The 25144-nt window shown below is 40.0% G+C and overlaps 1 protein-coding gene across 1 annotated transcript in view; it reads right to left on the minus strand.

The window, feature by feature from the left end:
• Positions 1-25144, minus strand: part of LOC129679706 (protein argonaute-4) — a 51479-nt gene that overhangs the window by 14401 nt on the left and 11934 nt on the right. Inside the window, exons 2-15 of the mRNA XM_055611079.1 lie at positions 23456-23621; positions 18703-18823; positions 15315-15496; positions 15013-15149; positions 14782-14916; positions 13687-13774; positions 11319-11466; positions 10456-10575; positions 10215-10343; positions 9890-10023; positions 8483-8667; positions 5804-5963; positions 1117-1432; positions 854-988 (exon numbers count right to left, since the gene is read on the minus strand). Of these exons, the coding sequence (XP_055467054.1) occupies positions 854-988; positions 1117-1432; positions 5804-5963; positions 8483-8667; positions 9890-10023; positions 10215-10343; positions 10456-10575; positions 11319-11466; positions 13687-13774; positions 14782-14916; positions 15013-15149; positions 15315-15496; positions 18703-18823; positions 23456-23621 (2156 nt within the window). The remainder of the gene's footprint in view (positions 1-853; positions 989-1116; positions 1433-5803; positions 5964-8482; positions 8668-9889; positions 10024-10214; positions 10344-10455; positions 10576-11318; positions 11467-13686; positions 13775-14781; positions 14917-15012; positions 15150-15314; positions 15497-18702; positions 18824-23455; positions 23622-25144) is intronic.

Consider the following 25144-nt stretch of genomic DNA (forward strand, 5'->3'; position numbering starts at 1 on the left):
TCGCATACACACGTCATCCCACTTTAAAGTTTCCTGTTATACTGTCACGTATCTGACATGTTTCTGACCAGCCCTCAAAACTACACAAACAACATGTGATGCGCAGTACCAACGCCAACTGGACAGGGTCTACAATTGTCTGTCTAGGAGACAGATCTCTGGACACATAAGGGGGAGTTTCTAGATTAGGTTAAATTTTGGTGGGTTTTTTGTTTGTTTTGTTTTGAGATGGGGTCTCTTTACATAGCTCTGACTGCCCTGGAACTCCCTAAATGGACCAAACTAGCCGTCAACTCATAGAGATCCACCTGCCTCTACCTCTCAAACCTTGGGATTAAAGGCGTGCAGCACCATGCTCAGCTTCCAGGTGAGATGAACTGATTCGGGTCAATCTACCCAAACTGTCGGTAACACCAGTCTATAGCTGGGATTCCACAGAGACTGAAACAAAGAAAGTGAGCTGAGCACTTATTGATTGTTGACTACAGATGCATACAGATGTAATGCAGGCAGCTGCCAAGCTCCTGCCACCATGACTTCCCTGTCATGAAGGGTTGTACCCTCAAATTGTGAGCAAAAGCAAAGCTTTTATTAGGTGTTTTGTTACAGTAATAAAAGCAACTAATATACAACTTCCCAAGCCCCTCTCCAAAACTCCAGAAAACAGCATTTCTGTCATACAAGAGAAACATTCATTCTTAACACTTATGTTACCCAGAACTGATCATCTAAATTCAACCGCACTTAGTATATTTATCAAATTATGATTAGACACAGCTGATTTTGGAGGAATACTGTATACATCTGCTCAACACCACATTTGCTTGCCACACAGTCAGGGAAGGGAGCTTACCCTTTCTGTCTTATCTGCACAGAAGAGTCGTGTGTGATGTCTCTTTTGCACCACAACGTAGGTGATTCCTGGCCGATAGTCTTCCTCCAAGCTTATGCATGCCTTTCGAATTGCTATTAGCTCTGGCCAAGCTACCTAGGAGACAGAAAGGGAATTTTGTTTCACAGAGAACTTCCCAGAATCCCTCAGGTCTCAGCTCTCAAGTGGCAGGTTAGATGGCGCCATCAGAGTGCTGGTAGGGCGGCCAGGCCTGATGGAAGCACCTGTTTCATCTGTCCCTCGGACACCCCTCCACGGTAGTAGATGATGCGGGTGGGCTTGAAGCGCGTGGACTTGTAGAACTGGATCAGTAGCTCCCGAGCCATGCTTGTCAGGTCCTGCACGACCTCCTGACTGTACAGGAGCTCCTGGGCAATCTCCTGTCTAGATGTCTGCACCCGGACTGTGGCACAGTATCGGCTGGGATGGCCGTCCATGCTGCCCACCACAGCTGCAATAGAAGGTTTCTTCCCATCCCCGGCAGGCGGATGAGTGACATCTGCTCCCAGGAAGATAACCGGCTGCTGGAACACTGAGGGCCTATCCGAATTTAAGAAAAACAGTGCCACTCAAAATATGGCTACAAATCCTTGAGTCTAGAAAAATCGATCACCAGAGGTAAGTGCAGGCATCATCTTAGAAAAGAGGACCTTGCCCATTAGGACAGAACACTAATCTCTCAAAAACCAACTCACTCTAAGTTGTTAAATTTAGAGAAGCAAATCAAGTCTACTTTTTCTGTTTTACTTTTATACATAATATTTATCACTTAAACAATGTATTTTACTTATTCATTTTTACTTGCACACACACCTATACAAATATAATCTCACAAAAGTAGAAATTTTGCTCGATCTTGGTCATTACTAGTACCTAGAATGTTGCTCATCTTTGGCACTTGATAAGTTGAATATATAAATTCATTCAGTGTCACCAATTCTTCTTTTAAAGGAATCAAAGGAAAATATGAATGAATGTTTTTTTGGTAAAAGCTAGCCAAGAAAACAAAACAAAGCAAAACAAAAACCAATATGGTGGTGTTTATAACCCAACACTCATGTCAGGAGGTGGAGGCAGCAGGATAAGGAGTTCAATATCATCTTCGGCTGTGTAAAGGGTTCAGTACAAGTCCAGCTTAGGATACATGAAACTCAATCTCAAAGAAATCTCATAATCCACACATGACATAACTACTGAAGCAGGCAGACTTTGAGTTCTAGCCTAGTCTGAGCTACATAAAAAGACTTAGTTTCAAAAAATGAATAAATTAAAAAAGTAAGAGAAAAAAGAATATACAAGGTCAGAATCCAACTTAAGAATGTGATACCAGGGGCTGGAGAGCTGGCATGGCTCAGTGGTTAAGATGGTAGATCATGCTTCCAGAGCGCCTGAGTTCAGCTCCCAGCATTCACTTTGGGCAGCTCACAAGCACCAGTAATTCCAGCTCCAAGGGGACCTGGCATCTGTAGCCTCTGTGAGCACCTGTACCAGTGTCTTTGTGTGCAGATCATACTGTCCCTGCACACATGTACATAATTTAAAAATATATAATAAAAAAAGAAGTTGATACCAAATAACAGGCCCTATGCTCCAAGGTCATCATATTATCCCAAATATTTGAAGTAAAAGTAAGTGGTTCCAGAGTTTGGGTTAACTTCACCTGTGAACTACATGCCTCATTATCAGTGTTTCAGGAAGAATTTAGTTACTTAAAACTTTTACTCAAGGACAAAGATGAGAACTGTGTGGAAGGCTTTCAACTTCACCTTCTGCCCAATACAGCAATGGCCAAGGCTACCGACTACAGCCCTCAGTGTAACTTTTCAAATCACTTTCACATGTAAGAGTTCATATAAAAATGATATTTTGGAGTTGAAAAGGCAGATTTATTATCTTCATAGACAATGAACTCAGGAGCAGATATCTTAAAAATTCACATAGACAGCAATACCCATATCTTTCAGTCCTCACCAGTACTCTGTTGACAACAGCACTACCTTGCCTTAGTGTTTGGTTACTCCAGAGGCAGCCTGACAAGCTGAAACTTAAATAAAAGCCTTGGAGTGGAGAGAACGTGGTTTCATCAGGAGCCTCTGAGGCTGGCGATATGGCTCAGTGTAGAGGGCTGATGCAGCTCATCTGATACCCAGCAGCAGCAGCACAACACAGTGTTCCTCAAGAGTCGCCATTTAGAGGTGGACACGGTGACACCCACCTCTAACTCCAGCAATCCAGAAGCAGAGGCGGGAGGATTGCTACAAGTTTGAGGCTACTGAAGTCAATGTAGTGAGTTCCAGCTAGGGCTACATTATGAAACCCTGTCTCAAAAACCTCAAAATTAAATAACAGCAATAACAAAGCCATTGTTTATCAGAGTAAAGAGACAAAACACAGAATGGAAAACATAGCTGTAATACCTACATGCTTTCAAAGACTTATAACCAGAAACCACATAAAACTGTGACTACAAATCAGTAAAATTAACTCAACCCAGTACAAAAGTGAGCCACGTGGAGGGCCATCAGTAATTCCAGCTGTTCAGGAAATTAAAACATGAGGACTGCTTTAGCCAGAATCACCCAGAGCAACAAACAGAAACTCCTCTTTCTAGCCCCTCCTTGACTCCCTCCACTTCTTATCTTTCCTTTCCTTTTTGTAGTACTGGAGACCAGCACATGCTTGTGCTAGCAAGCGCTTATCGCTTAGCTACAACCTCAGCCCTACAGAAGTCTGTCTCTGTCTCTCTCTCATCAGATGTGGATGTGGCATATACCTGTTATCTCAGCTACTTGTGAAGCAGATCATTTAAGCAGGTCTTACTATGTAGCCCAGGCTATCCTGGAACTTACTATGTAGACCAGGCTGGCCTTGAATTCATACAAATTCACCTGCCGCTGCCTTCCAAGACCTACAACTAATGGTGTGTACCACCAAGCTCAGCAAGATTTTTTTTTTTTTATTACACGTATATGCCTGTTTAAAGTTATGTGTGTCTCATATAAGTAGATGCCCTCAGAGGCTTTGGATTCCCTGGAACTAGAGTTACAGATAGTTGTGAGCCTGATGTGAGTGCCTGGAACTAAAGTTGGATCCTTTGCATTGAGTGCTCTATCTGCATGTACGCCTACACGCCAGAAGACATCAGATTTCAGTATATAGTTTGCGAGCCACCATGTGGTTGCTGGGAATTGAACTCAGGACCTCTCAAAGAGCAGACAGTGCTTTTATCAGCTGAGCAATCTCTCCAGCCCAAGTTGGATCCTTTGCAAAAAAACAGTAAGAGATCTTAGCTCCTGAACCATCTCTGCAAACCAAGCCCTCTACTTTAAGAGGAATCTGGACAGAGATTCTGTCTCAAATAAATAAACAAACAAATAAATAAATAATAAACCAGGAGGTAGAGGTTCAGGGTCATCTTCAGCTAATTGTCTCTAGACCATTTTAGGTTACAAGAAACTCTGAAATTCTATCCTAAAACAAATAAAAAATAACCAGACATACAGACAAAAGAATCAAACTGGCACCTTACAAAAGACACCTAAAATTAAGCCTAAACATGCTTGTCATCATCAATCAGAGTAAAGCAATTTGAAAAAATTATAAGATACTATTTTTTCTAATAAAAATGGCTAAAATTAGAAATACTGATACTGCCAAGTATTAAAAAGATATGGAACAACTAGAACTCTGTGGAAATGTAAATTGGTATGGACAGGTTGGAAAAATACCTGGCTGCATCTGTTAAGGCTAAATCTATGTATTATCTATAACACTATTCACTATACCAACAATTCTACACTGGAGCCCCACAGAAGAGAAATGCTTACATCTATCAATACTGTAGAACTGCACAATGAATATATATCGATCAAAGAACAGACAAGATTATATGACTTTTCTACATAATAAAATAATCCATAACAATGGGAACTAATAAATGCAACAATGTTAAGTGAATTGCGTAAATACAATGTTAAAAAAAGGAAGATGAGCTGAGTATAGTGGCTCACTTCTTTAGTCCCAGCACTCTGAAGACAGAGATAGTCAGATCTCTTTGAGTTTAAGGCCAACCTTGTCTACATAGTGCATTCTAGGACAACCAAAGCTATATTGGAGACCCTGTTTTGAAAAAAGAAAGAAAGAAAAAGAGAAAAAGGAAGATAAAACAGAGCATACTGCACCAGTGATTCCATCTATAGGAAGACCAACACGTAGAACAAATCTATAGTGACAAGTAAGAAGAGTAGTTTCTTTGGGGGTTACCTGTTTATCTGTAATAACTCAGAGTTTCACATGATAGGCAAGCACTATACCAGTCCGTTACAGCCCTGGTCCTTGGAGTTACCTCTGGAGTGACAAGAGAAAGCTTGATAGAGCTTGAAACTGCCCTAAGTCTTACTGGTGGTAGGTACATAGGTTTACAAGCATTACATAAGAAAGTCATTGAGGTGCATATTTGAGATGTTTTGTTTATTTGTTTTGCACTGGTGGAAACAGAACCCAGGGCCTTACATACACTAGACAAGTACTCTACTACTCACCTACATCTCAGATCTGGTTTTTGTTTTGTTTTTGAGACAGCGTCTTACTGTGTAGCTTTGGCTGGCCTGGAGCCCGCTATGTAGATCAGGCTAACCTGGAACTCATTGGCTTGCTTCAGACTCCTGAGTACTAGGATTAAAATACGTAATATCACACCTGGCTAAACTCTTTTGTTTGTTTTTAATTTTGTTTTGTTTTGTTTTGAGATAAGGTCTTGCTATGCAGCCTAGATTGGCATGGAATTCAAAATCCTCTTGCCTTATTTTTCCCTAAGTAATGGTGTGTACCACGATGTCTGGCTGAAAAGTGTGTTATAAATCACATAGTTTAGATTTTAAATAGCATAGGAAAAAGAAGTCATGATCTTACCTTTGATGAGGTACAAGCACATTGTTAATTCCTCCAAGCTTTGCATTGATCTTCAGGCAAAGGTTGGAAAGGGTTTGGGGCGAGGTCTTCACAACATTTTTGACCTGGACACACTGTGTGGCCATACCTAGAAGGGTATCTCCAACACGTTTCACCTCCGCTATAAAAATAAGTCAATAAATTAGTTCCCTTAGTCACCTAATTGCTGTGAGTAAAGGGAACAGTGCTAAACATTCGGCATTTACAGCCTCCACACAGTGCTGGACCTGAGTGTCAGGTGCAGCATTTCATCTGCTCAACCCTCAGAGCAGCCTCTGCTTTCCCCTGTGCTGCAGCTCTGAGAGGCAGCCCACTTCCTTTATTCTGCTGGTGCTGCCTGATACCACTTGCTTGGTCCCTTGAGATTTCTTCCCCCTTAGAACTGGTCTGGTGAAGGAGTTAATCTCCTAACTCCTCCCTCCTCAGAACACACAAGGCCCTCTGAATTTTACTTTTTTGTTTCCCTAATCATTACAGGTAAATAGAAAGTGGCAAAAGAAGCAAATAGAGAGGGCTGGAGATGTTTGATAAAACTTACGGGCTGGTCTGCGCTCTTACAGTTTTTACTCAGATAGTAACCAAGAGAAAAACCTCCATGTCACCCTTCTAACAGCAGAAACAAACTAAACATCTTCTAAAGCAGCAGACCCCTTACCCCTCTCCCCACCTCCACCTTCCCCACTCTGATATTTCTAAATGCTTTTCACCAGAATACTCTACTTCTTACAGTTCCCTAAACTATGAAAGGCCTATCCAGCATTTCCTGGCCCTAGTCACCTCCTCCCCCAGATTGGGTAAGGCCTCATGGCTGGTTGTATCCAGATGCAGAGAGAAGAAGGTGGCCAGCAAGCTTCCAATGTTTTCTCTACCAAACAAGTTGACTCTTGGAGTAAGAAGGGTGTGTTATATGGAACAGAGGCCACTGTCTATTGTGAATAGACACAAAAGAGAAACAAGAAATAAATCTTGGCCTGGATATGGCCCAGTCGATAGAGTACACTTTCCTACCAAGTACAAAGCCCTGGGTTCAAGCTCCAGTACCACATAAATCAGGTACAGAGTTACATTCCAAGAATCCCAGCACTTGGGAGGTGGAGGTAAGAGGTCATTCTCTATCATGTAATGAGTTCAAAAGCAGCCTACATAAGATCTTGTCTCAGCGTAGTGTGAAGAAACAGCAAGAGTGACCAAACCTGCCTGCCACCACTGCATGCCTGTGTCTAGCGCTGACATCCTCTACTGCCACCATGCCCAAAAGAAAGGCTGAGGGGATGCTAAAGCAGATAAAACCAAGGTTAAGGATGAGCCACAAAGAAGATCTATAAGGTTGTCTGCTAAACCTGCTCCTCCAAAGCCAGAGCCCAAGCCTAAAAAGGCCCCTGCAAAGAAGGGAGGGAAGATACCTAAGGGGAAGAAAGGGAGAGCTAATGCCTGTAAGGATGCAAATAGTCCTGTGGAAAATGGAGACACCAAAACAGACCAGGCAGAGAAGCTGAAGGTGCTGGAGATGCCAAGCGACATGTGTGCGTTTTTGATAACTGTGTACTTCTGGTGACTGTACAGTTTAAAACAGTATATTTTATCAAGTTTTATAAAAATGCAGAATTTTGTTTTACTTTTCTTTTTTAATCTATGATGTTAGCACACAGAACACTTCACTGTTTGGGGGAAAGAACATGTGTCACTAACAAAATGTCTCCCAAGCTGGATTGATGATGGAAAACATTTTCCCTGATTATTTTGAAAGACTCCTGTTGGCTTCCAGAAAGGATGTCCTGGTGTTGACATATGTAGTCACCATGGCACAAAATGCCTTGTGGTACAGGATAACTCTAAATTCATTTTTGTATTCTTCTCCCACTGTACTATCAACATCAACTTAACTCCCTTAAAACCAGAGACCTATTGGAACCTGACCCCCAAAATTGGTTTCTATTGGGCAATTGGGCTTTACAATGACATGACTGAGTATCCTCAGCAGAGTGGTGGTTCCTTTTATTAAAAAATTGTGGATCTTCAGATTGATAATTCTAACATTTTCATGTCATTTCCTGAAAGTCAGGGCTGGCTTTTAAAAAGTCGTTAAACAACATCCTTAATGTGAAATGTCAACCCTCACTCTAAGCTACCCTCCCCTTTTCAAAGCATTGAGTGAAGATTTCATTGGGTTTTATAGTGGCTTTCTGATTTTGGTAGCCTATATAAGAAGTGGAGTTTGGAAGTTTTTGTATATTGTTAATGATTATCTGCCCATGTCCTGCCTGAAATACCATGATTGTTTATAGAAAGCATCTTTAATAAAGCTGGATATGTTAGGCTTGAGGGAAAAAAAAAGATATTGTCTCAATGAGAGAGAGAATGAGGGAGGACAAAAGGAGAAAAGGAAGGGAGGGAGGAAGGGAGAAAGGAAAAGGAAGTATCACAATGCCCTTCTCCCCTCACTGTTTTCCAATGCTGGAAATCAATGGTCAGGGAGCATGCTAAACAAAGTACTCTACCACTGAGCTGTACCCTCCACACATGACTGAATCTCTGGCTTAGACCACTGAGAGTGCACAGTGCACTATAGAATCACCTAGCTTATCCTGTCAAAACTAGGACTTGAAATCATCTCTCATTCAACATTAAAAGTGTTCATACCATAGACTGGTGTCTTCCCAGGCAAGATAACCACTATTAGCTGCAGGCCCACATATGTCATTTTCAGATGTTTAAACATGGGCTCCACACTGTCTGCCCCCTGTGCATACTTGCAGAAACATGGCTGGCCCTGGATGGGCATCCCTGCATCCTTGGAGATTTTACGAAGTTGGTCGGTGAAGCTCCTGTTAAAATAAAACCAGTGGCACAGTGCTTTCATTTTCACATGTAAACAAACAAAAATATCTTTCAGCAGTAGCGAAAAATAGATTGGCAGTTCTACCACTGCAATTATAACAGAACAATCTGTATAAGCTACCGGATCATCAGTCTGAATTTTTATTACTATTTTTGGTGGTATTGGAAATTAAATTCTGAACCTTAAATCCTAAGCAAACGTTCTACCACTGAGCTATACCTCCAAACCCCATTTTGAATTTCTAAAAAATTGTAGTTCAGCTGAGCTTTAGGGACTATAATAACATTTATATTTAAAAGATTTTTTTTTTAATAATCCAGTAAGTATTTCAGAGCTGAACTAAAAGAGGGTCACAGTTTCAGGTAACACATATTTTAGTAAAGCTGGTAAAGGAAGAGGAGTTGAGCTTGTCTTCAAGTGAGAACAGGTAAACATGCTATAATACCCAAGTATGTATATTTAGAATTAAACTTGTAACAGATTTGGCTCAAGAAACCAAATTAATTTTTTTTTCATTTTGGATTTAAAATATTACTTCAATCTATACATAAGTAATAGTCTCACAATTTAGCCCTAGCTGGTCTGAAATTTGCTATGTAGCCCAAGATGGACTTAAACTGGTAGAGTCCCACCTGTCTATGCCTCCCCAGCGCTGGGATTAAAGGTGTGAACCAACACACCTCGAATCAGAATAATTTATTTTGTACATTTGACAATATTTTGTAGGATTCCTTTTTTTTACCCCACTTTTTTTTCTTGATTTTCTTTACCCTTTTCATGGACTTCCTTACACAGGTGTATCTGTAAGAAGTGATACAACTCTTAGCCAGTTTTCCTGCAGCAAAACAAACTCACTAGTAAGTTATAATTGCCAAAAATAAATTAGTTTTTTTTTTTTTACCTGAAAAGGTACAATATCAATGGAAACTCCTAAGAATTGCAGAATTTTCCAAATAGTATTGCTTCTACTCTATTTGCTTCACTTTTTTTTTTTTTTTTTGTGAATTGCTTCACAAATTTCTACTCCAAATACGCAGAAGCTGAGTCAGAATTCTCGAGTTTACAATATAGCGCAGGGTCTTTTCAGTAGAGCCAGATGGCATCACTGCGTGCGTCAGGGGTCAGTGCCAATGTAACCAGCACATTCACAGAAAGATGGTATTGCGTATCTAGAAGGAGTATTACTGAGCTGAAAATGGGATACTCACTTTAGCAAATCTTCCCTACATTGTTTCTGAGGCGCAAAACAAGCCACTGCCCATACTTTAATTTCAATGCCAGCATAAAACTGCTTTCCTCGCATGTCCCAGACACCCTGGTTGGGTGTGGCTACTGTTTTATTCTTTAAAAAAAAACAAAAACAAAAAAGAAACAAAAGAAAAGAGAAAAGATATTACAATCTAAGACCATTTTTATGTTGAAGAGGGAACAAACAAAACTTTATTTTGTACAGTCAGAAGTCAGAAAGTAATAATGAGCACAACTACAGGTAAATTCAAAGGTGTTATCTTTTTTTGGTGTGGAGCAGCTTACCCGGCCTCCATACTGCAGCATCGGAGCTGGAAGCACCCTGCCTGTGAGCTCTGTCATCTCATTGTGCACAACAATCCCAAATTCCTTCAGGTATGGGTCAGGTCCACCCACCATGCTGTTGCTCTTCACCTAAGGAATGGGAAAGCCTGCATATATAAAATCAAACAGGACTATGTCCCCTCAGGAACTTTTTTTTTTTAATCTTACAGCTGGCTAATCTTGAAGACCATTCCTTACTGACCAGTCTACTAATTTCTTCCTGTCTGTCAGGAGCAGATCTTGCTGTAGCTTTGATCATTGTGGATGTCTGATTGTCTGTGAGCTTCTTTATACATCTCTGTCCTGCCACTATATTACAGACCTGCAAAGAAACAAAGAGAAGCTAGGTTTTGTGGAAATGTGCTTCTATACATGAAGTCTTTGTCTATTTACAGAAACAGTTATATAATAAAGTTATATGCATAAAATACTTCAAAAAGACTAAACTCTACCATGAGTTTATATCACTTTTTTTTTATTTGTTTGTCTGTTTTTCAAGACAGGGTTTCTCTGTGTAACCCTGGCTGTCCTAGAACTTATTTGTAGACCAGGCTATAGAAATTCACCTGCTTCTGCTGGGATTAAAAGCATGCAATCACAACCACCCAGCTTGAACACTATTAAAATTTTTTAATGACTTATTCATTTTTAGTTTATGTACGCTGTTGTTCTGCCTGCTTGTATGTGTGTGAGAGGGTGTCAGATTCCCTAAAACTGGAGTTACAGACAGTTGGGAGTTGACATGTAGGTGTTGGAAAATGAACCCCCGTCCTCTGGAAGAGCAGACAGTGCTTTTAAATGCTGAGTCACCTCTCTAGTCCTGAACTTCTTCAACTTCAACTTCTCCTCCTCCTCTTCTTCTTTTTCTTTTCTTTAAATAGGGTTCCTCTGTATATAGCTCTCCTGGAACTCACTCTGTAGACCATGCTGGCCTCCAACTTACAGAGATCTACCTGCCTCTGCCTCCCCAGTGCTGAGATCAAAAGTATGCACCACCACTATCCAGATTCTTTTAAAAAAAATTTAATTCAAGATATTAGCAAAGGAATATTTCCTTTGGCTTACCTCAAGTGGCAGGTATGTATGCTTTTGTTCTTGCCCCACTTGAAGACAGGGAAGATGGGGGTATTTCAGCTGCAGACTATATTTTTGCTTAAAATACTGAGCTACTGTACATTCCATAGCTTGACCATTTTCTAGCTGTAAAGGAAAGCTGGAAGAAAAAAAAAGTCTATTTAGAACTACTACTTCTTTTAACAAGTAAACAAAACCTATTAACATTTCCTATGTTGATTAGTCACTTTAAAAACAAAGGCCAAGGGCTGAGGATGTAGCTCAGTGGGTAGAAAGCTTGTTTAACATGATCCTCAAACACAGAGACATAAACCACATAAGTAACCATAGTGATACATGCTTGTAATTCCAGCATCTAGGAGATGGAAGCAGGAGAAGCAGGAGTTCAAGGTCGCCTTCCTTTACATAGTAAATTTGAGGCCAGCCTGGTCTACATAAGACTCTCAAAAAGGGTGGGAAGCAAGATTAGGTGAAGGTGCTTGCTACCAAGCCTGACAATCTGAGTTCAATCCCTGGGACCCATGTGATGGAAGGACCCATGTGATGGAGAGACAGCTGCATAAGATGTCCTCTGTGTGTGTGTGTGTGTGTGTGTGTGTGTATGTGTGTGTGTGTGTGTGAGAGAGAGAGAGAGAGAGAGAGAGAGAGAGAGAGAGAGAGAGAGAGCACAGAGATAAATAAACTATGAAAAAAAATTAACAAGGGTCAGGGCTAGGGGGTTAGCACAGTGACAAGTTATATGCACAGAATGAATAAAGCCTTTCGTTAAATCCCCAGCACCACCATCAAAAAATAAGTCTGAGTACTTTCAGTTAAATCATTTTAGTATTGTACCAGAACAATTCCAATGAAATTTCAATGTTTGTTGAAGCTGGGAAAATTTTTAATAATTTTTTTTTCCACAAAAGAAGCTCTAGGCCTGGTGGCTCACATCTCAAACCCTAGTACTCAAGAGGGGGAGGCAGGAGAACCACTTCATGTTTGAAGTCAGAATGATGTATTTATGTCTACCATGTGCATGCCTGATGCCTGAGGTCAATAGAGGGCCACTGACTCCTGGAACTTGAGTGATAGACAGCTGCCACATGGGTGCCACATATATCAGTATGGGTGCATACTAAAACACACACACATACAGAAAGTAAGAGAGAGAAAATATCATGAATGCAAAGTTTTAACAACAAGAAATGAACTCCTGAGTAACCAAAATAATGTAAGATTTATATATTTATTTAACACTATTTACATAGGAGAGCCAAGAGCCGATTATATTTTTCACGTCAGACACAAGTTTAGTGGTCCTGATTACAAGAATGAATCTGGCATTTGTACTAATTGTACAGATACTTCCATACATATTAAGCACAGTACTCAATGGACTACAACTTGCGTGATTAGAAAACCAAGATTGAGTAAGAGGAAAAGAACACACTGCTGGAGGAGAGTGGCATCAAGGCATAAAGGAAGGGAGAAACAACTACACAACATACAAGGCAGTATTTGTCTTCCCACGACAGCCTGTATGATGGCTTGACCCTAGGAGAGTCATCATGTACTGAAAATATAACAGTATAATAACTAATACTAATAATGACAATTGTATTTTTAAAACTCTTAGTTTTGTTTGCATATATATGTATGTAGCATATGTGTACATTCTTGTGTGTGCATGCATGCGTGCATTCTTGTGTGTGCATGTATGCGTGCATATGGATCCAGGGTCAACATCAGGTCAACATCTTCTATCACACTCCAGCTTAACTGAGACAGAGTCTCTCACTGCACCTAAAGCACCTACTGCCTTGGCTGGATAAACTCCTGGGTGTCCTCCCATCTCTGGGCCCCTGGCACTAGAATGACAGATGTTCACCACCATGCCCAGCTTTTATTGGACAATTAAAATCCAAACTCAGGAGCTCATGCCTACACAGTAGGTGCCATATGGACTGATCATCTCTCCAGGCCCTGATGATTACATTCTTAAATGCAAGTTGATCTATATTTAGTATACTTGGTTCAAAAGGTAAACTGAATGACTGTCTAACATATAAGCAAAATATTTTTTAAAGCTTTGATGGTAAGTGAAGATTCTTGTGATCCTGAAAATCACACTACTGTGTACCATCTTCTCTAGTGATGTATAGTAGCTTCCTGTTATCAAATTGCTGCCATATTTTATTGTTAACTTGGGTTTGCTTTTATTGATTCTTTTTTTCATTTTGTGAAACCGGGTCTCTTGGGACAGCTGAGCCTGTCCTCAAATTCACAGCAGTCCAACTGCCTCAGTCCCAAGTACTGAGATTACAGGTATAAACCATTACGTGTGGCAACCATATTATTTTAGATGTGATCAACATACGTTTGATGACTGGCTGGTCGTCTTGTCACATTACAAACTCGGTATTTTCGTTTCATCTGTCCACAGTGAGTCACCTCAACTTTGAGACCTGAAGACAAAAGAAAAAAAAAAAAAAACTTAAGGGCTGGAGAGATGGCTCAGAGATTAAGAGCACTGGCTGCTCTTCCAGAGGTCATGAATTCAATTTCCAGCAACCACTAGGTGGCTCACAACCATTTAAAATAAAATCTGGTGCACTCTTCTGGCTTGCAGGTGTACATGCAAACACACATTGTATACATGATAAATAAATAAAATCTTTTAAAAAAATAACAGTTTCAGTTAAATAATAGTTATAAAGCCAGATTCAAATGTTGTCTTAAAAAAGTCGAGGTGTGACTGGGCATAGTGGGACACATCTTTAATCTCAGCACTTGGGAGGCAGAGGCAGGAGTATTTCTATGAGTTTGAGGCTAGCCTGATCTACAGAGTGAGTTCCAGGATAGCCAGGGCTACACAGTGACAATCTGTTTAAAAAAAACAAACATAAATTCAAGGAGTACAGCACTTTGCAAAGAATCTCATGCTCTCCTACCCTATTACAGATAACAAAGATTTCTCCACATGCACAAAAATAGTCAATAACTTAATACAGGGTAAAACTTGCAAGAACATGGTGACAATTTCATCATATAAAGGTCAAAGTTTTAGCTAAGATAAATTAGGTCCCAGATGATCTAAAATGCTCATCCAATTTTTTTTTTTTTTTGAGACAGTCTCTCTACATAGCTCAGATTACCTTTGATCTTGTGATCTTCCTGCCACAGCCTCCTGGTTGCTGAGATTACAGGCATGCGATACCATGCCTGGTGATATAACTGACCTTATTAATTCATTCAATAAGTTTGTATAAGCATCAATATGTTATGGTGTCTATTTTCGAGTCTAAATTACATGAGACTCTGTGGTTAACACAGCTAAAAAAAAAAAATTATTCAAAGTCTCACTGTGAGGACTATCTAGGCTAGGAAGGGAACCCAGGTCTGTCTGGCTCAAGCTCAGATTACCTGCCCCATGTTGCATTCACTTCAAGATGACATTAACATGAATACCTACCTCTGATTTCTTTGGTAAACTTGACACGCTGGGAATCTGTTAGAGGTTTCGTCTGTTCATTGATGTTCTGAATGTCTAAAACCTCACACATGAACTCAATGATAGGCTGAGCCCGGTAGAAAGCGGTTGCAGATACTAACAGACAGAGAAAGGATACTTAGCATCAAGGCAAAGTGAAGGGTCCAAACCAAGCAAACAAAAACCAGAGTAACAGATAGAGTTCCAACCCACCATCAATATTGAGCATCATATTCCACATGGCAGGTCTCACAGACTGATGAAAGCCAAACCAAACCTCTCTACCCCCTCCCAGAGGGTGGTAATAACCTTCAGGAGGTGAGAAAAAAGAACGGCCTACTGGAGTGTACCTGAAGAGACAAAGGTTTGAATACTTCATGCAGAACATTTTGTGGTCAGTTTGTGAACTGAAATCAAGTTTGAACTGTTACTTATGCAGGAACCTGTGCATGGCTAAGAACAACCTGTCAAAAAGCCTGACATTTGTGGGAACGGATCCAAAGTAAGGTACTGACCTCATAGAGGGGAGATGCCTTGTAATAACATCAAGTGCTTGGACTGAGTCATCTGGGACTTCATTCAGGTGTCCAGCTAAAGCTTCTAAAAGCAGCTGAAGGCTCACAACTGACACCCATTGCACAGACACTTTGAAGGTTTGGTCTTTACCCTCACCTGGGAGGGTCACCTCCATATCAACCTAGGGAAAAATACATACATACAAACAGGTTTATAACAACTGTGGGAAAGACCCGAAGAATATTCCATATGGCATATACATAGTGGATATTTATCTTAACACTTTCTATAATTGTGGACCACTGGAAACAATATAATTGTCCAGAAATTAAAAAATTATTTAATAGAAAATATTATACAATAATTAAAAATAAGGGGCCAGAGGGACAGCATAGTGGGTAAATACTGTTACCATCAAGCCTAATGACCTGAGTTTGATCCTGGGGCACCACACGGTAAAAGGAGAGAACCAACTTCTACAAATTGTCCTGATTTCCACATGCACACCATAGCAGGCATGCACCCATCACACACACTCACACACACACACACACACACACACACACACACACACACACACACACATACATACACACAAATAAATAAATAATGTTAAGTGAAATAAACCTGACATGGAAGGGCAAATATTGATGATTCTACTTAAATGAGGCACTCAGTAGAGTCAAAGTCATAGAAACAAAACGCAGAGCAGTGGTTACCACAGCAGGCGGCAAGGAGTTATAAGGAAATATTGCTTAGTGGGTAGAGAGTTTCTGTTTAAGATAACAGAAAAATTCTGGACTAGATGGTGGTGACAAATAGCAACAATGTGAATGTTCTTAAAAATAGAGTGGTTGTTCATGCCTATAATCCCAGCAATCAGAGTTTGATGCAGGAGGACCAAGGCCAGACTGAGACATATCTCAAAAAAAAAAAAAAAAAAAAATTGTCTTAAATAGAAAAAAATATTAAGGTGTATCTAATTGTATATAAATGGAGATAATACTGTTTAATGAAAAAGAAACCATAGAATGATATGCAAAAATAATCACTTAAATAAACATGCATGTAGAAATATAACATATATAAAATATTTAAACTGACACGTAACAAATGAATGTGGAACATTACCTTAACAAGAAAAATTAAATTAAAAGGTACAAACATGTAGAAAAGTCAAGAAGCCAGTTTTTACGGATTGTCTAATAAGTTTAAAAAGTATATATAGTCACATACTATTTATAAATTTGACTTAAATTAATTAAAATGTTTTTGTGGTTCTAAGAATTAAATTCAGGAGGCTGGAGAGACAGCTCAGCAGTTGAGAGCACTGGCTACTCTTCCAGAGGATCCAGGTTCAATTTCCAGCACCAACATGGCAGTTCACAACTGTCTTTAATTTCAGTTCCAGGGGATCCAACAATCTCATACAAACATACATATAGGCAAAACACCAATGCACATAAAACATAACAAAGTAAATAAATCCTTAAAAAGGGAATTAAATTCAGAGCCTTGTGCATGCTAGGCAAGTGTTACACCACTGAATTACCTTTTTAAAAATTTTTAAAAGATGTATTTATTATGTATACAGTATTCTAACTGCATGTACACCTGCATGCCAGAAGAGGGCTTCAGATTTTATTATAGTTGGTTGTGAGCCATCATGTGGTTGCTGGGAATTCTAGGACCTCTGGAAGAGCAACCATTGCTCTTAACCTCTGAGCCACCTCTCCAGTCCTACCTTTAAATTTTTCATTTTGTATATATGGGTATTTTGCCTGTGTATATGTATGTATACCACATGCATGCCTGGTACCCAAGGAAGTAGGAAGAGGGTGTCAGATCTCTTAGAACTGGAATTACAAATGGTTATGAGCCACCACATGGGTGCTTGGAATTGAACCTGGCTCTTCTACAAGAGCAACAAGGGTTCTTATCCACTTAGCCATCTCTCCAACACTACCTTGTAAAATTTAAAAGTACTTTTTAAAGGCAATTTTTAGAATATTTACTTCATTATCTATTATTGTGAATGAGTGTAGGTTCCTGTAGAACCCAGAAAGTGAGATGGACTTCCTGGAACTGAAGTTGCAGGCAGGCATACTGTGTGACGTCAGTGCTGGGAACCACATGTGGAAAAGCACATATGTGGACATCAGAGAGCAACCTGTAAAAGTCAGTTCTCTCCTGCCACCAAATGGGTTCTCAGGAACTTGAATCCAGGATGTCTGGCTTGGATTATACCCACCACACCATTCCAGCATCCCTAATATTTTTCTTTTTCCTTTTTTTTTTTTTTTTAATTTTTTGAGACAGGGTTTCTCTGTGTAGCCTTGGCTGTCCTGGAACTCACTCTGTACACCAGCCTGGCCTCCAACTCACAGAAATCTGCCTGCCTCTGCCTCCCTGAGTGCTGGGATTACAGTCATGTGCCACTGTGCCCAGCTATCATATAATTTTTTAATGTACTTTTTTACTGTTTGTTTTTTACTCAGGGTCTCACTGTGTAACCCTGGCTGGCCTAGAACTTGCTAGGTAGACCACACTGGTTTGGAACTCAAAGAAATACATTTGCCTCTGTCTCCTAAGTGCTGTGATTAAAGATGTGTACCACCACGCCTGGCACTCTTTTACTATTAAAACAAATGTTTAACAATGTCCTGTGGATCCAGGTGCAGTAGTGCACACGTGTAATTCCAGCACTTGGGGAGGCAAAGTCAGGTGTATCTCTGTACGTGCAAGGCTAGCCTGGTCTACAAAGCAAGTCCAGGACAGCCAAGGCTACCCAGAGAAACCCAGTCTTGGGGAAAAAAAGCACTGCAGTATCATTTTCATAAATGAAGTTATAAAAATCCCATTGCTATATTTAGGCAGTATTTTGTTAAAGTACATTTTTAATGTGAAAAATATAAAATATATGCAAAGATGACAAAATCAATGTAACCCTAGTGTCCCTCTTATCTTTAATCATCAGCTAAGAGGCAATAATTGTGAAAAGTGTAACCAATCTATTGTCACAATGAAAAACAACTCTTAAGGACTGAAGTGAAGGAGGCTGTGAGTATAGCTCAGTGGTAGAGCAATCACCTAGCTTCTGTGCAGCCCTGAGCACAAGCCCTATATCAAGAAGAGGAAGAACAGCAGGAAAAGGAGGAAGTTGGCAAAATGGTTCAGTGAGAAAAGGTGCTCGTCAACAAGCTCAACAACCCAAATTCAATCTCTGGAAGCTACACAGGGTAGCTTCATATGGACCTTAGCATGCACATGCCTCCCCACAATAAATAACTAACTGGATAAAGAAATAAAGAATGACCCAAGAGGAAAACATTCTGTCATCTGTAGCTATTACCAAACAACCTAGAACTCATTGCTGGTAACACTTACCCTATCCCGTCCAATTGGCAGTGGATGTGCTGTGTACATGTTTCTTTTGCCATCATAGCCAGGCTGCCGATCTCCAAATATCTGCATCTTGAAGTGTCGCACCATAGTGTCTACTACCTCCCTTAACAGTAATGGAGACAGTGGCAGTTAGCTTTGAGAAATGCTCAACAGAAAGCAAAGCGTCACCACGATTTCTTCTAAACTGTATGTGGTGCCACTAGAAAAAAGTTGAAGTCACAAAGCTGACTCAAGTAATGAAAAACAAACAAACAAACAAACAAACAAACAAAACAACTTAAGAAAGGTAACAACAGAGCCAGGCACAGCAGCACACGCTTGTAATCCCAGCACTCAGGAGACACAGGCAAGCTGATCTCTGTGAGTTCAAGGCAGCCTGGTCTACAAAGCAAGTCCAGGACAGCCAGGACTATACAAAGAAACCCTGTCTCAGGAAAAAAAAAAAAAAAAAAAAAAGAAAGAAAGAAAAGAAAAAGAAAAAAGTAAAAAGGAAAAAGAAAAGAAAGGTAACAACAAATGAGCACTTAGAACATACCTGTAATCCTAACACTGGAAAGGTGGAGGCAGCAAGATCAGGAGTTCAAAGTCATCCTTGACTAAATATTGAGTATGAGACAAAATTGGACTACATGAGACCCAGTCTCCAAAAAACAAAAAAAGTTGACCAATGAGATGGCTCCACAGATAAAGGTACTTGCTAATCCCAGAACCCACATGGTAAAAGAAGAAAAACATTTCTCTCCAGTTGTTCTCTGACCTTCACACATGCCATGGCATACTTGTACACACACACACACACACAAATAAAAATTTTTAAAAAGTAACTATAAGACTAACAACTATTTTAGTATATTTAAGGAATCTAAGCTTTGTATGGATGTTTACCACTAAATGATATTTCTTATAAAATCAGAATCCTTATCAAGAACATTGGTTTTAGCTGGCTGTAATCCCAGTACCCAGGGAGGCAGAGGCAGCAGATCTCTGTGAGTTCAAGGCCAGCCTGGTCTGTAAAGCAAGTCCTGGACAGCCAAAGCTACATTGAGAAACTCATCTCGAAAAACAAACAACAACAAAAAAGAAGATTGGTTTTAGAAAAAAGAATAGAACTCAGAAACTTGTGCATCAGTATATCTAAGATGCACGGTATTCAAATGAGTAGGTCAACCCCCTTTTCTAATGCTAATTATTTATTATTCTGCATACTACTTTGTTTTATTCCAAAAAGTTTCTAGGTAGTATAAGCAAAGAATGCTATAAAACATTCTCACTCCAAAAATATTACTGATCTAGTCTCTATTAGACAGGAATCTTTTAGCCAATGCCTGGCTCTACTCAAGTAGTCTTGCATATACACTAGTGTACTCTATGCAGGTCCTAAAATAAATGCAATGGCAGGGAAAATGGAATATATAATACTAGACATGGATATATCTGATGATATATGATATATATCCATATGATATATCCATAATGTTGTGAGTGCTAAAGCAGGGTGCTTTGTGTTACCAACTTTAAAAAAATGTGTGTGTGTGTGTGCGTGCGCACACGCGTGTGTGTACAGATATAGGTTTGTGAGAGGCCAGAAGAGGATACTGGATCCCTGGAGCTGTAAGACATTCAATGTGTACGCTGGAAACCAAACTCCAGTCCTCTCCAAAAGCAAAAGGTATACTTGACTATCTCTCTAGGCGCTATCTTACCAACCTTATTGAGCTCTGTGTTTGTAAACTGTGTCCTAACTCAAATATCATAAACAGTTAATCCAGCAATATTACAATAAGTTAAAACAGGGAGAAATTCACATTTATAAACAAATCATGAAAAAGAAAGGTAGATGGATAAATGTAATACCACATATTCTCACTTTTTAAAAAGCTAACATAAGGCTGAGTGATGGTGGCACATGTTTTTAATTCTAGCACTTGGGAGGCAGAGGCAGGTGGATCTCTGTGAGTTTGAGACCAGTTTGAGACAGGGTAAGTTTTAGGATAACCAAGACTAAAACAGAGAAAGCATGTCTTGAACCCCCCCCAAATTAAAATAAATAAATAATAAAAAGCTAATTTAAGAGATATACATTCCTTCCATATTAAAAAAAAAAAAAAAGGTAATTTCTCAGTTTGTCTTTTTTTTTTTGAGACAGGGTCTCACATAGGCTAGGCAGAGCTCTGGATATTAAGTGTGGGGACGACAGGCCTGCACCACCACCCTTGGTTTATGTGGTGCTGGGTATCAAAACAAGGGCTTTGTGGCTAGCAACAGGAATTCTACTACTAGGCTACAGTCTGGCCCCCACCCCTGCTTCATTTTTCATGGTACTTATCAACCTCTAATAAATGATATGTCTATTTATCAAGTGTTGACCTGATTTATCAAGTTTTGGCCATTAGAATGTAATCTTCTCAAAGAGACAATCAATCACTGTCCTTCCCCCAAGAGCCTGGAGGGTCTTTTCCCTGTCCTTCTACCCCTACTTTGTTATAAATTCACAGGGACAGACCACAGCAGCTCACGCCTGTGCATCGGCCCTCACAGTGTGCACCGTGTACGGTGGTGCGGGCCCGTCAGCTGAACACAGGCACTTTCTCTTTGACTTTCTTTTTTTCCTCTGTTTTTTTCCAGACAGGGTTTCTCTGTGGAGCCCTTGCTGTCCTGAAACTCACTCTGTAGACCAAGCAGACCTCAAACTCACAAAGATCCACCTGCCTCTGCCTCTGCCTCTCTCTCTCTTTCTCTGCTTCTCTGTCTGCCTCTCTGCCTCTGCCTCTGGGATTAAAGGCATGTGCTATCACCACCCTGATACTCCTTTTTCTAATCATATTCTTTCACTATTTTCAGGAAGCTAGCTCAGCTCTTAGGAGAACTTAATATGTTCAATATGCTCATTCTCTTAGCAAGAATCGTGCCCTTCACTTGTCTGCTTACAGCAATGCCAAGAGCATGCTGGGTAACAGTGGAGATTTCTCTGACTTGCATGGATGGTAGTACTTGTAGGCGCTCTCTTCTGAATAGTACTCATTCTCCTGATGCCTACAATGTCACCTTTCCTATGTATTCATATGTGGCCAAAAGAACAACTCTGTTTTCTAAAAAAAGCTAGCTTGCATACACGGCATGCCCTTCCTCATCATTCTAAGTTACTAAAAGATTGTAATTTCAGTGGTTAGGCAAGAATGCTGATATAGAACAGCACAGAATAGTACCTGCTGCACTGTAAATACTCAGTCCAGGTTTGTGCTGAGCCAGGTACGGTGGCTTATAACCACAACCCCAGTTCTCAGAGCTGTTTGGAGTTGTGCTTTTCTCCAACTATGTTCACTTTCTACATTGACCCCATTCATTATCATGGCTTTTCCAACAATATGCTCAGGGTTCTCAAATGCCTATTTCCAGTCTCCACTAAAACCAGTTTTACATATTCTGTACATCTAATAAACATCGTGACCTTAGCCTGTGTAGCATATCCTGGAGCTGAAGAGGTGATTCAGCAGTTAAGAGTAGTTAGAGTTTGATTCTTAGTACCCATGTTGGGCAACTCACAACTGCCTGTAACTCTAGCTCCAGGGGAATCTGACACCCTTTTCTAGTCTCCACATATACAAATAAATATTTAAAATACATGTCCTCACTCAGAAGGCTAAGGCTGGAAGATCTGAATTCAAGGACACTGTAAACCAATGCTAGTCTGGGCTACATATCAAGACCCTGTCTCAAAAGAACAAATACTGGGTATAGGGTACAGGTCTGCAAATCCTTGGGAAGCAGAGGCAAAAGGATCAGGAATTCAAAGCCAGCCTAGGCTATATGAGATCTTACCTCAAGAAAAACAAGACAGAGCAAAATAAAATAAACAAGTCAATAAAAAAAATTCAGTGTTTGTTGAACAGCTAAAAGTAGCTTTTTTTTTAGCATATGTATTATGATTGATCTCAGTTATACCCCAGCTGAATAACCATGGGCTTACACAACACTAAACTACAGCAGAAAGCCAAATTATAGCTGTATAATTTGGAGGGTGAGTTTCACGATAGGGTTTCTCTGTGTATCCTTAGCTGTCCTGGACTTGCTTTGCAGTATACTTTTTAAAAAAGGATAAAACAAACAAACAAACAAAACAAAACAAACTCCCTAAACATCACAAACCAGCTCAGTTGGCAGCAAAAGCATTGTCAGGAAAGCAAGAATCTTAGTATCAGAGGCTGCTGGAGGATGACCACATGGACACAGAGACAGGGAAGTGCATGCTTTTGATACAGGATGTATTACCTTCATGTTGACAATTTGACCATACCCATAAAACACATCACCTCATCAGAATCCCTCTTGGATAATGCTAGAAATAAGCAGGGCTTCCCCTGGAGCTTTTTTCCAATACTCTCAGACAATTCTTACATCATTACACTTTCATGTACAGAGTGATAAAATCTGAGTCTCTAGACATCTCTACTTCCCACACACTAACATCTTCAGCTATTATTATAAACTTCTGGAACCTTTGACTGATGATGACAAAAACATGTTAATTTTATCAAACAGCTTGTATTTATTGATAAATGAATGATATATCCAGCAGAGTTGCTAGAACAACCAATGAGGATCATATCATAAACTTACTACTGGGGTAAAACAATGCCTACCTGCTTAGAGACTTCAGAAGACAATATGATGCAAGAAAAATTGTGTGAAATATATGTACTTAGATATTAACAGGTCTACTCTTTCTAATCCTTACCTGTTGACTCTTCGAGGCCGTTTTTCTGGCTTAATATCCACGTCATAGTGATAAACATCTATCTTAGGGATCTGAACCTGAAAATGATTGGCTAACAGTCGAATTGGTTTCCCAACAGTTCCAAGGCCAGGACGCCGAGGTGGCTGGAAGAGGCTGGCTGGAGGTCCTAAAGAGATTGAAAGACATGCATTGTGCTATTTGGTAATGAGAATATTATCTTCATTATAATGAGAGTTACAATTATTGAGATCTTATTCATCATGTAACATGATCTGATATAAAAATTTTGAATCTCTGAGGTTGAAGAGATGGCTCAGAGGCTAAAAACATTTGTTGCTTTTCCAGGGGACTCTGGTTCTGTTCCCAGCATCTATATAGGAACTCAAAACAGTTTGTAACTCCAGTTCTAGGGGATTCAATGCCCTCTTCAGGCCTTCATGGGCACCAGGCACACATGCAGTACAAACCTGCAGGCTAAACACTCACATACACTTTTTTAAATTGAGTATTGAAAATAATAAACTTATTTAAATAGCCATGTTGCTATTATTTTCAATATCAGGAACATAAAAGTTAAACAGTATGATGAATTCATCTCATACACAGATTTATAAAATTATATACATTTAAAAATAACATGTAGCCAGGCATGGTAACACGTTGGTACACACCTGTAATCCTAACACCTGGGATGCTAAGGGTAGACAATTAAGAGCTCAAAGGCAGAGCTCAAATCCTGCCTCAATAAATAGCATTTGATACCCAGTGCCCACATGATCAAAGGAGGGAAATGACTCCACTTAGACAGACAGACAGACACACACACACACACACACACACACACACTAAATGTATTTAGATAAAAAGGGGGTAGGTAGGTGTGGTGGTGCATGCCTTTAATTCCAGCACTTGGGAGGCAGAGGCAGGCAGATCACTGTAAGTTCAAGACCAGCCTGATCTACAAAGTCCAGGACAGCCAAGGCTATACAGAGAAACCCTGTCTTGAAAAACAAAAACAAAATAAATAATCAGGGGGCTGGAGAGATGGCCTAGCCATTAAGATCACTGACTACTCTTCCAGAGGACTCAGATTTGATCCCTAGAACTCGTATGACAGCTCACAACTATCTGTAACTCTAGTTTGAAGCAATCTGACACCCTCTTCTGGCCTCTGTAGGCACCAGGCATGCACATGGTGCATAGATACATGTGGAGGCAAAACACTTAAATAAAATAAAATTAATAAAATTAAAAACAATAACAGCCAGCTGTGGTGGCCCATGCCTGTGATCCCAGCACTCTGGAAGGCAGAGGCAGGAGGATCCCTGTGAGTTTGAGGCCAACCGAGCCTACAAAATGAGCCCAGGACAGCCAAGGCTACACAGAGAAACCCTGTGGGGGGGAGGTTCAAAAAAACAATAATAAGCCAGGTGGTGATGGCACATGCCTTTAATGCCAACCCTTGGGAGGCAGAGGCAAATGGATCTCTGAGTTTGAGGTCAGCCTGGTCTACACAGTAAGTTCCAGGACAGACAAGGCTACATAGAGAAACCCTGTTTCAAAAAATAAAATAAGAAGAAGAAAAAAAAAAGAGAGAGAGAGAAAAGAGAGAGAGAAAGAAAGAGAGAGAGAGAGAGAAAGGAAGAAAGAAAGAAAGAAAGAAAGAAAGAAAGAAAGAAAGAAAGAAAG

This window comes from Psammomys obesus, unplaced genomic scaffold, assembly GCF_907164565.1.
Source record: "Psammomys obesus unplaced genomic scaffold, mPsaObe1.curated_primary_1811, whole genome shotgun sequence".
NCBI lineage: Eukaryota > Metazoa > Chordata > Mammalia > Rodentia > Muridae > Psammomys > Psammomys obesus.